General features: G+C 29.4%; 2 protein-coding genes across 2 annotated transcripts in view; both read right to left on the reverse strand.

Annotated features, from left to right (window-relative positions):
• Nucleotides 1-1,560, reverse strand: part of LOC108727355 (odorant receptor 85b-like) — a 4,973-nt gene extending 3,413 nt beyond the window's left edge. Inside the window, exon 1 of the mRNA XM_018455463.1 lies at nucleotides 903-1,560. Coding sequence (XP_018310965.1) covers nucleotides 903-1,560 — 658 coding nt within the window. The remainder of the gene's footprint in view (nucleotides 1-902) is intronic.
• A 6,430-nt stretch (nucleotides 1,561-7,990) lies between these two features.
• The window catches only part of LOC108727356 (uncharacterized), a 12,234-nt gene continuing 7,959 nt past the window's right edge, over nucleotides 7,991-12,265 (reverse strand). Inside the window, exon 6 of the mRNA XM_018455464.1 lies at nucleotides 7,991-8,331. Coding sequence (XP_018310966.1) covers nucleotides 7,991-8,331 — 341 coding nt within the window. The remainder of the gene's footprint in view (nucleotides 8,332-12,265) is intronic.

Consider the following 12,265-nt stretch of genomic DNA (forward strand, 5'->3'; position numbering starts at 1 on the left):
CGTCATAACTATGTCATGAATGTGCCAGGATACGATGAGTCCGAAGCCTTAAATTAATATATTTTAGTTTCTGATTGATCTTTTTGAAACTATAATTGTGTAAAAATTTTACTTTGGCTACACTCTCATAACTCAGCTCAACTAGGCTGATACAATCTGCACGTAGCATATTCTTACACAATACGTAAACTTTTTTTTGTAATAAAGTTATTATTAATATAATATTAATTTGCTTTTTGACATCTAAATGTGCATTTAAAGTTAATAAAATAATTAAATGAATTAATAATAGTTCAACATCTTAACGTTTTGACCATGTGCATTTACAATGCTATTATAGAAATAATTTTTTTAGGGACTTACATAACAATCCTCGTATATTTTACTCCTTTCTCACACAATTTTTACGTATTAAATAATCAATTAAAGACTTTATTACAAAGTTAATAAAATAAGATTTAAAATTGAATATTAAAATTAAAATTATACACGGTGTCCAGTATGTTTTGACAAAGCATTCGTATGTGAATGGAGGGACTAAAGTAAGTCGAAAAATCCTTTGCTATTTTGCAATTTCGATAATTTTTTTTTTTTTAAGTTACCCAATGAGCAGAATGTTTGAAATTGACGTATAAAACAATTTTAAGATACCTTCAAGAATTCTTTAAGAAAAATCTTTAAGATATTCTATAAAGAACTCTGAAAAGACCTTTAACGTTGTTTTACTTTTCGATACTATCTGCATACAAGCGCTTTATCAAAACTTACCAGACACCCTGTATATTGTACATTTTGATTTTTTGAGGCAATAATTAAATATATATATATTTATATTCCTTTTGGATATCATAAACTCTCTTATATATAAAGAAATCCCGAAAGTATGTAATTCATGGACTTACCTGTTATGCATATCAAAATAGCGCTGGTGAAAATCTGAGTTAAAATAATTATACTGTAGGAATCTTCGACAGTTTCCGTGAGTTTTAACAATTTTCGATGTCTTACGACGAATTCTTCAATAATGCTGCTTCCTTTGCGTTTATACTTATGATCGATTTGATGAAAGTCGTTCATCAGAAGTTCGAATTGTCCACACAGGTGCATTGTGATACCGACAAAAATTCCCTCCGTACAACAGTTTCCAGCATATGTCACAAACAACTGAATCACCTGATAGAACGTAATGAGGACATACTGGAGATTGGAGACGGACTCGAAGAGACAGGTCATCGGAAGGACAAACGTCCTTCCGTCGGCTGTCGCGTTTATGAAGGGCAAAAGTCGCAACAGGTAAAATGTAAGAGAGACGAAGCCACAGTAAAACAGAGACAGCGAAATTATTCTCGCCGTGCGTGCATACTGGATCATGATCTCGCGCGACCTCGCATCCTTGATGTCACACCAGTCCTGAATAGCAGAGCATAAATTGATCGAAAGTGTGGATCGTTGTATTTGCAGCATGGTAAGTTTGACAATTCCCAGCATAGCGCTTGAGGCCACCACGTACGTGTCAATCGGATCCTCAGAGGAGTTTTCGCAGGCAAGGTAGACATCCATCAACAGTGTCGTCATCAGCAAAATCTAAAACAGTAATATATGAATTATTGTGGCAAATTAAAAGGTTTTACAACTTTTTATTTGTAAATATTTTTGTATATTTTGTAGCAATAGTAAGAATGAATAATAATCCTAGAAATGTGTTTAAGATGTATAGTTGTAACAGATAAGGCTTGTACTATTTTACTCAATACAACAATGTATCTCTTTAGATACGTCTTTTTATTTTAAAAATTATCAAAAGCAATATAAAAAATATGTATATAATTTTTAAAAATATCTTGTTACAAACTTTGAGGAATGATAAATGTTAACACAAAAGAATCAACATTTATTAAAGAATTTATATTTTGGTAAGGAACTTGTGTTTTGATACATTATTAAGGAGTGACACATTCGGTCGCGTATAACGTCTAACAATAGTAATTCACGTTTTCTGATTTGGTTTTTTGAGAAAAAACAAAAGAATCAAAAATTTGAATTAAGTTTTTAAATATCACATGTAATACTACCGCGCGATTGTTTGCGTATCTCACAGCTAGTCCGAATGAGGACGTGCTTCTCAAAAATGCAACGGAGAATATAAGTTCCTTAACAAGAGCGAGAGAGAAAGAGAGAGTTACTTCTTTTGTAGAGATCTATAATTTCCGAAAGTTTTGCCCGAAATACCTAATATATATATATATATATATATAAAGTATAAATTTATATAATATGTATACATACACGCACTCACACACATGTGTATGTATGTGTATGTATGTATGTGTATACATATATATATAAAATTTATAAAGATTTCTCTATTACCTCGCTTACAATCACAAACAAGTAACGTATTTTTGAACAAAAGATATTATCATCAATTGGCCACACTCCTACAAGCCATGCCAAAATTTTATAACTTGACAATGCGTAAATAGCATCCTTGTTCCAGTACACCATTTTCGAAGCGCATCACGAAGCGATTTCGAGTTGATCGCATAAATGAACGTCTTTAATAGCATTTGGAAGGGTATTATGCAATGCATTAATACTATCTTCATTAATTGATTCACCATGCTGACAACACTAGGGCATTCGCGCATCTATTCTTTGTCTATCATAGTCCTCTCTTATTCTACAACTATTGATCGATAGAATATAGCAACTTTCAATTACTCGCGCGCATCAGAGTATATGCATGTTTAAAGGTCCCACAAAGAGGATGTTTGTACGACGGCAAATTGCTTGATCATTGTATTAATGCATTACAATTCTCCGATGTCTTCTGAATTGTCTAGCGTGTGTAACAAAAATACCGATAAGCGGAATTTGCAGTCCATGCAATTTATTCATTTTCCAAGAAATATAGTGAGTATGTTATTCGATACCCTTATTGAAGTAATGCGTACCTACCAGACAAAGAAAGCTCACCGTGGAAGTTTGGCATATAATAGAAAGCCTAAGTAATAAATGTATTTTAACTTTCAAACATTTGCCATTTCGAATTTTATTGATATCAAGATAATAACTTGAACATACTTTATATTTTTTTAGTGGATAAAAATTATATATGTATCCATTCTGTACTTTAGGGGAGACTGGAGCTAATAGATTATAGAGGTAGATGGACCGAATCTACGTTAAAAACAAAAGACTGGAGACACGCGTAAACGTTTCTGAGCATACAATAGAAACTGCTGCTCAGAGTCACCCGAGTCACCTGTGACGTGAACCTATATCGTTCGAAAGTCGTGATACATTTTTGAAAAATCGTAAGTTCACATACCTTTATTCTTGAAAAACTTCCTGTTTTACAATTATATATGTAATTGTCTGAGGTGTTGACTAAATTGTTTATTTACTTAAATCTTCCTGAAATCATTTTATTATCTAATTATTTTACACATGATGTAGATAAATGTCTGAGAACAATTTTATAGTAAAACAATTATATTAAACATTTTTAAAAAAATGTCTTGAATAGTTTTTTAAATATGAAATTTTACTCAAAAAGAGTGAAAAATGTCATTTTTTTAAGAAGTGAAATATTTTCTTTGTTCTCAAAAAATGGCCGTATTTTCACTCTGTTAGAGTGAGATTTTACTTCAAGAAATTTAGAGAGAGAAAGAGAGTAGATTAAACATGAATTAATTAAAAGTTGTATAATTTCTTAAAAAAATTAATTATTCCTGAAATTTTAAAAAATTTTAAATTAATTGCAAAAATTGTTATTATTCTTTAATTACCATGTGCATTTAATTGAATATACATCTATATGTGAATTCAGAACGATACATGTTTCAACTTATATACGTATCATTTACAAAACACATGTATATACATTTTATATTTACTATCGTTTAAGTAAGAGAAACTAATTGTGGTCAAAGCTAGATGTTGGAATAATATTTCTGTATGTATTTTAAATGTATTTATCTTAAATGTATATATGATTGTGCGTGGATTTTTTAAATTGTAGAGTTATCAAAAAAATTGGCATCAAAATCCACTCTTGTGAGTGTTTGTATTAAATTGATACTTGGCAAACTTTTAGTTCCAACTATAAAGAATAATTCAAGCAACATTTTACAGCTTCAACTCATGTTCTTGTATAAGTTATACAGCGTAAAAGCAAAAGTACGTGCTCTTTGGCGGTTTGACTTTACATAGTGTTTCAATATCTTACATGCATATACCACATTTTCTTAAAAATTATTAATTGAAAACTATAAGAATCAGTATGTTCTAAATACATTTTCAACATTTTCCATGCTTACAATTATTATTTTTATATAATAATAACAATGTATATAACAAATGAGTCCAAGTTTTATGCTGAACAAAAATGCTTACATGCTACATAAACTTATGGCGTTTTGTAATTAGTAATTGTTTATTTATTTAAACCCTTCTTATCTAACTATTTCGTTATCTAATAATTTTTTGTATAAATAGTACGTTTACAGATAATAATAATGACCTGAGCGTGACATTTCTTTGTCATAAATATTCAAAATTACAATAAAAAACTGAATATGATTAAAGAAACTGCAATATATTGAAATATAAATGTATATTCTGTTTCATTTATCTACATGCCATACGATATATAATAAACAAATAATATCATATAGTAATCGGATTATTCCACTGCCATCTGTATAAACGATATATATGACAATGCAGTTTTCAGAATATTTGTAACAGTGCTTCGAGTAACATAAAAAAATTTTCCGGCAGTAAGTTGAAGAGGGATCTTCGTTCTCATCATAATAAATATGAAATCCTTCACTACAGAGGGCGACAGTTTATGCCACGTTGTACTATATATTGCCAAAACGATCGATTCACTTTGTTTTCGTAAAGTTTCACCCGCATGCGTAAACAAGAAGGACTGCACAATATAGTACTGGACGAAAATCATACTTTTTACTACACTAATATAATCTTGATCCTTAATGGACATAATCACACCCGTTCCTGAAAAGGACACATTTTCTTGTTTTTTTTTCTGAATCATTTCTTGCTCTTAGATACAATCGATACTTTATTTTGGTATTACACATTTTTAGTACAATTCTTTCTCAACAGCACTTATTCGTTGTATCACGCAATTTATTATAAATATATGACGATATTTGCAAGTTTCAACATTATTAATCAAATTTCTGTAAATCTATTTTCATAAACAGATTTAATAGTGTACTTTAGTAAAGTAAAAACGATAAATAATTTTATTAGTTATAAAGAAAATGAATGGCCAATTGCAACATATAAATACCTGAAATCGCAATGAAAATGGTAGTTATTGATAAACGAAATAAGACATTGAGATTGAAGGTGTCTTCGATATTTCTGGCCAGTATTATCAGTTTGTAATGTCTTCTGATCCAAGATCCCAATATGCTACGATAATGATTCCTTTCGTTGGTACTTTTACCAACGAGTTCAATAAAGCGAATTCTTAGGAGTTCTAATTGACCACAGAGGTGCATAGTAATAGCAAAGAAGAAGCAATCGCTTGAACATTCAGCCACATAGATTATGAAAGCCTGCAATATTTGCATGAGAAAAAGTGTTTTGTATATAGAATATGAAACCCTTCCGAATAGGCATGTTGACGGAATAACAAAATTCCATAAAACTTCTGTGTTATTGCCAATAATTACGACCTATTAAAATATTTCAAGATGTGTTATACAATTTTACATTTATAAAAGACAAACGACAAATGTATATTAAACGTAAAATATAACAAATTAAAATGCGATATTTGTAAGAAATGTTTATATCAGTAATGACACTTTTTCAGAATTTTATTCTTTATTAATTAATTTAATTTTCTAATCTTTTATTTATGATAATCATAGTATTCCCTAGTGGTATAGACAAATTTATATAAATTTTTTTTATTACAATCCTTATGTTATATAATATGGTGACAATATAAAGTAATAAAGATAACTTATATTTGTATTACAAATAAAACGTCACCTGTTGTCTATTTCCAAAAAAAACAGAGGGGAAATATACAACAGCGGCCATAAATCCAACCATTAATTGAGACACAGTGATCACTCGACCTATTCGTGCATATCCCGTCATTATTAAATGAGACTGCTTCTCTGTTGACGAGGTCGACCAATCGTCAATCGCAGATGTTACGTTGACAGCAATCTTTTTCATGTAAATGCGCGAGAAAACGATATTTATCCACGAGTGTAAGTTCGTCTCCATTAGAAGAAATACTTCCAGAGTGTCTTTGGTATCACCGCAGTTTATGAAAAGTTCTATCAGCAAGCAGATCAATGTGAGAGACTATATGATAACAAAGGTTCAACCATTTCATATATAAACGTAAATTAGATTGTACATAATTGTTGATAATAGAAATATATGATATTTAATTTAGATTAGACATCCATTAATTAATTTTTTTAAAACATTAATTACATGTGAAATCCCTCAAATTAAAATTATTAATTAAAAGATTGTTACTAATTAAATTATAATTATTAGATTGTTATTAATTAAATTATAAATATAGTGACTTTAAATAAAAAATTTGTATGCATTATAGACAACATAGACATTTGCATTTATCGCCACATCCTACATTTAAGAAAGGAAATTATTTCCTTTTTATATAATGTCTTATCTTACCTGTTCAATGAATACGATAATCCAACGAAATGTACATACTATATCGTCCTGATGCAAAGGCCATACACCGACTATCCACATAATCATCCTTATCACTGAGAAACCATAGTCCATACCACTGTTCCAATTTGTCTTCATACCCGGCGACGTGCCAGTTTCGATCGCAAGAAAATTATGGCGATATCATACATAAAATGTTGTTCAATTTATGCAATGTACAGCTCCGAAAGGAATTACTACAGTCAGACGTATCACTTGTTCATCGATTGATATGATGGTAAGATAAGTATGGCACTGTAATTTCTGTGATCATACATTTCTGTAATATCCATGTTTTTCCATAATATGTACTATTGCCCGTATTCAGACGTTGTAAGCTTCCTTAAATTTATCTTTAGATGTTTTATGAATTATTTCATTGGCTACTGAGCATCTAAAGATAAATTTAAGGAAGCCTTAAATTTATCTTTAGGTCTGACTATGAATACGGTCCTATATCTACAATAATTTTATCATTTCAATACTTCTGAATGATCACGATTTTAGCAATGACATTTCACTTTGTACTTACAGTGTCTGTTTGACATAATCGATCGATAACAAATGTGCGACACAAATGCATATGGTAAGATAAATTTCAATTTATCTTTAATTATGTATTCTTTTTTTTTTCTTTCATGTATGATCGCTTATTTTTTGAAATTTGTATTATCAGGTTAAATAAATGATATTCTATGACGATGCAACCATAATTAAAGTCTTGAATGTAAAACTTTTCTTTTTTTTTTCAAGTCAAAATTTTTCTGCTCATTAAAAATGTTTATATGTGGTTCTATTTGTTCAATAATATTAATTATTTTATTGATGTAATTATTCTTGGTAATAATAGTTATGTAATAGTAAAAAATATTATATAATAGTAATAATAATTATATAATAATAAAAAAATATTATATTTAATATTTTTTTATATATATCATGTATTACATTTTTAAAAAATTGTCATATATAGTTGAAATAAATTAACCAATAAAAGAAGAAACTTAAATATTTTCGATATCTTTCGATATTTACAAATTATTACAATAATAATAATGTGTGTAACAAATTTGTTCAAGTTTTTAGCAGAACAAAAATGTTCAAGAATTAAAAATAAAATACAAATATGATTAGAGAAACTGCAATATATTGAAATATATAAATATATTCTGTTTCATATATTTACACACCATTATCTACATGCAACGATATAATAAACAAATAATTTCACATAATGATTGGACTATTCTTCCATTGTTACTCGTAAAAACGATATGTAAGTCAAGGCAGTTTTTAAAATGTCTGTCGTAGTCCTTCGAGTAATATAAAAAAATTTTCCAGCAGTAAGTTGAAGAGGGATCTTCGTCCTCATCATAATAAGTATGAAATCCTTTATTATAGAGGGCGACATGTTGTGCCACGTTGTGTTATATATAGCCGAAAAAATCGATTCGCTTTGTTTGCGTAAAGTTTCACCCGCATGCGTAAACAAAAATGATTGTACGATAAACAATTGGGCGGATAACATACTCTTTAATACATTAGTATAATCGTGATTCTTAATGGACATAATTATACGCATTCCTGAAAAGGACATTTTTCTGTTTCTTTTGAATGCCTATAATTTTTTGCATTTACAAGAGAATCTCCCAAAGTGTCAAATTCTAATTTTGATATTTAATGAAACTTTATATTCACATAAATCACCGCCAATAATAATTGGTTTTTGGAAGTTGGGGGCTGAAGGAGAATGGTGGAAGATGGTAGAAAGGATATTAGGGGAGGATGGTTGAAGGAAAAACTGGAAAAAAAAGAAAGAGGTACTTAGGATGAGAGGAGTGAAAATGAGAGTGTGATACAGGGGGAGAAAGAAAGGGAGAGAGAGAAAGAGAAGGAAATAGAGATAGAGAAAGTGATACGATAGGGTACACTGCCATATGTTAACAGAATAAAATTTGCACAATGAGTAAGTTTAGAATGGAACTTGCGATGGAAGCGGAGGTCTATATGTGTGTGTGGGTGTGACATGCGAGCGATAAGATAGAATTAAGTTTTTCATTAAGTTTTAGTTAATAATTAGAATAAGTCCTTGCGATTTTTGTATTGTTCATGGAGATGTTTGTTAAGATATTTGTATTGTATTCCCGAGAGGAATCAATAAACCATTACTACTACTACTATTACTACAATCCTTTTAACGTAAAGTAATTTTCATCTTTTCTTTGTTATATTTCAAAAACTATTCAAGATAATATTTTTGAGGCTTTCTATATAGACTATTTTCTATATAGAAATTATGTGTTTCGCGGGTTATTTCCGTGTCCATGTCCATTCTTGTAAGCTTTACAGTTCACTTCATCAGGGCAAAAAGCAGTCTGATACAGTATTGTATTAGACTGTTCCTGATGAAGTGAACTGCAACGTTCATAAAACATTAGCATTCCAAAAATGAATGTGGACATGGAGATAACTTGCGAAACTATATAAAAAAATATTTTATGCAAAAGATTTATAATAAAATTAATCTTTTTATCAACGTCAATGATATTCTAAAAAAATAATTGAAAAGAAAAACTGTTTCAAATATAAGAGGTGATTTCATCTTTTAAAAGTTGAATAGCCGTAACTAATATTTTTTAAATTCACTTATTTACGTAACCAACATATTTACGTTTAATAAAAATAAAAATTTGACAATTTTTGGAAGATTCTCTCGTTATATACAAATGATATTTTATTTCAGTATATATTAATACTAGATATTTTTGGTACAATTTTTTCTCGACAGCTCTTATTCTCGTTTGGAGATAATTCATTATAAATATATAATAACTTTGGCTAGTTTCAACATCATTAATCAAATTTTTGTAAATATATTTTTATAAAAAAATGTTTAATACTGTAGTTCAATAAGTATAAAAAATTTTTAGCACCAAGGAAAATGAAATGTGCGATTACGATATATGGTATACAAATACCTGAAACAGCAATAACAATAGTAGTTATTGTCAAACGAAATAAAATAATAAGATTAAAGGTGTCTTCAATATTTCTGGCCAGTATTATCAATTTGTAATGTCTTCTGACCCAAGACCCCAATATGCTGCGATAATGTTTCCTCTCGTTGGTATTTTTTTCAACAAGTTCAACAAAGCGAATTCTCAAGAGCTCTAGTTGACCACAAAGATGCATGGTAATAGCAAAGAAGAAGTTATCATTCGCGCATTGTCCTATATAGACTATGGATACTTGTAATATTTGCATGAGAAAAAGTGCTTTGTATGTAGAATATGAAATCCCTCTGAATAGGCATGATGATGGAATGATGAAATTCCACAAAGTTACTGTCTCATTATCAATAGTTACGACCTATAAAAATATTTCAAGATGTGTCATATAATTTTACAATTATAAAAAACAAATAATAAATGTATAATAAACATATAATAAATATAGTTAGTTAGTTAGTAGCAACACTCTCTTAGAATTTTATTCCTTATTAATTAATTCATTTTCTAAATATATTATTTAGGCTAATTATAATATTTTTCATAAATACAAGGGAATTTTTACGGATTATTTTTATAATTATTGCTATGTTGTTCAGTATGATTACAGCATAATATAATTGAAGTATAATAAATGTTAAAAAGAAATCATTACTTGTTGTTTATTTACGACGATAGCGGTAAGATATACGGCAATTGCTATGAATCCAATCATTAACTGAGTCACAGCGATCATTCGACTTATTCGTGCGTATCCCGTTATTATTAAATAAGACTGTTTCTCCCTCGACGAAAACGACCAATCGTCAATTGCAGATGTCACGTTGATGGCAATCTTTTTCATATAAATACGCGCTAAAACGACATTTACCCATGAATGAACGTAGAACTCTATATTAATAAAAGCTTCCAGAACGTCCTTGGTATCACCACAGTTTTGGAAAGATTCTATCAGCGTGCAGATCACTGTGAGAGACTATATGATATCAAAGGGGTTCAACTGTTTCATAAATAAATATAAATTAATTTTCATAAAATTTTTGATAATAAAAATAAACTAAATATAGATTAGACATGAATTAATTGAAAGTTTCATAATTTTTCTTTGAAAACCTAATTACCCTTAAAATTCCTTTTTTAAATTAGTTGCAAAAAATTGTTGTTACTTAATATGAACTTTAACTGCTATGTGTATTCAATTGGATGCACATCTATGTAGATCCAGGATGCCGCGTATATCAATTTGAATGCACATACATTTTCAACTTACTATCATTTAAATAAAGAATCGAAAACATTTTTTGTATTGATTTTATATGTACATATTGTAAGTATACGAGTATATTATGAATTTTGAAGAGGTTTATTAACTTATTGTTAGACGAAAATTTTTTGGTAATTATTCGGATTAACGAGCACCGTGCCGATGATCTTGACCTTGACATATGTTGTCAAGGACATGACCCTGAATGACCTTCGAAAGGTTTTAGGTGGCGGTCACTGTTCGTTCTAAAGTTATTAACAAATTAAGTTTAAAAAATAATGTCTTATTTCTGCTATATATTAACGAATATACGATTTTCCACGCGAAGAGAGGTTCACCTCACCTCTTCTCCACCTGCCTAGCGTGAATTTTCATGCAAAACGAGATCTACTCCACTTCCTCTCTTCGCGTAGAAAGTTGGTCGCTCCTAGACAGAGGGGAAGGTGGGACGGACCTAGCTTCGCGTGGAAAGTCGAGCACCCCTAGATAGGGTGAGGTGGGGTGAACTTCTCTTTAGATAAATTACTGAAAAAAATCATGTGACAACGTTACATGATGAAATCATGTAATTAAAACATGTAAATCATGTAACGAATTGTTCCAAATCAGTACGTGATTTTTTTTAAATGATGTATTGTTTGAAAAATCACATGATATTACAACTAATTTCATCTATCATGTGATGTTATAGTTATAGAATTTTAAAGAATTGAATGATAGAAATAGAAGAAAAAAGAACATATCGTGTGACTTTTCAAAATACGTAATTTTAAAATCATGTACTGATTTGGAACAATCCGTTACGCCATTTACATGTTTTAATTACATGATTTCATGCAACTGTGTGACGTGATTTTTTTCATTAGGGGAAAGTCGAATGACCCTAGACAGGAAGGTAGTTTTTGAGATTATATATGATAGAAATAACACATTATCTTTTAAACTCAATTTGTTAATAACTATTAAATAAAGTGACCACCAGCTAAAACTTTTTGAAGATCACTCGCGGTCATGATCTTGACAACATATGCCAAGGTCAAGGTCAACAGCACGATGTTCGTTAATCGGACTAATTACCGATTATTTTAAACATTTTATTGAAAAATCTAAATTTTAATGTGAAAAATTTATTTAAAGTTATATTATGTATATACATAATATAATTTTGAACAAATTTGTATATATATGTATATCATGAAAACAGCTACAGATTTATGGCAGCAATAAATACGTATTGATATTTATA

The sequence above is a fragment of the Mycetomoellerius zeteki genome, unplaced genomic scaffold, assembly GCF_001594055.1.
Source record: "Mycetomoellerius zeteki isolate Tzet28-1 unplaced genomic scaffold, Tzet1.0 scaffold481, whole genome shotgun sequence".
Lineage (NCBI taxonomy): Eukaryota > Metazoa > Arthropoda > Insecta > Hymenoptera > Formicidae > Mycetomoellerius > Mycetomoellerius zeteki.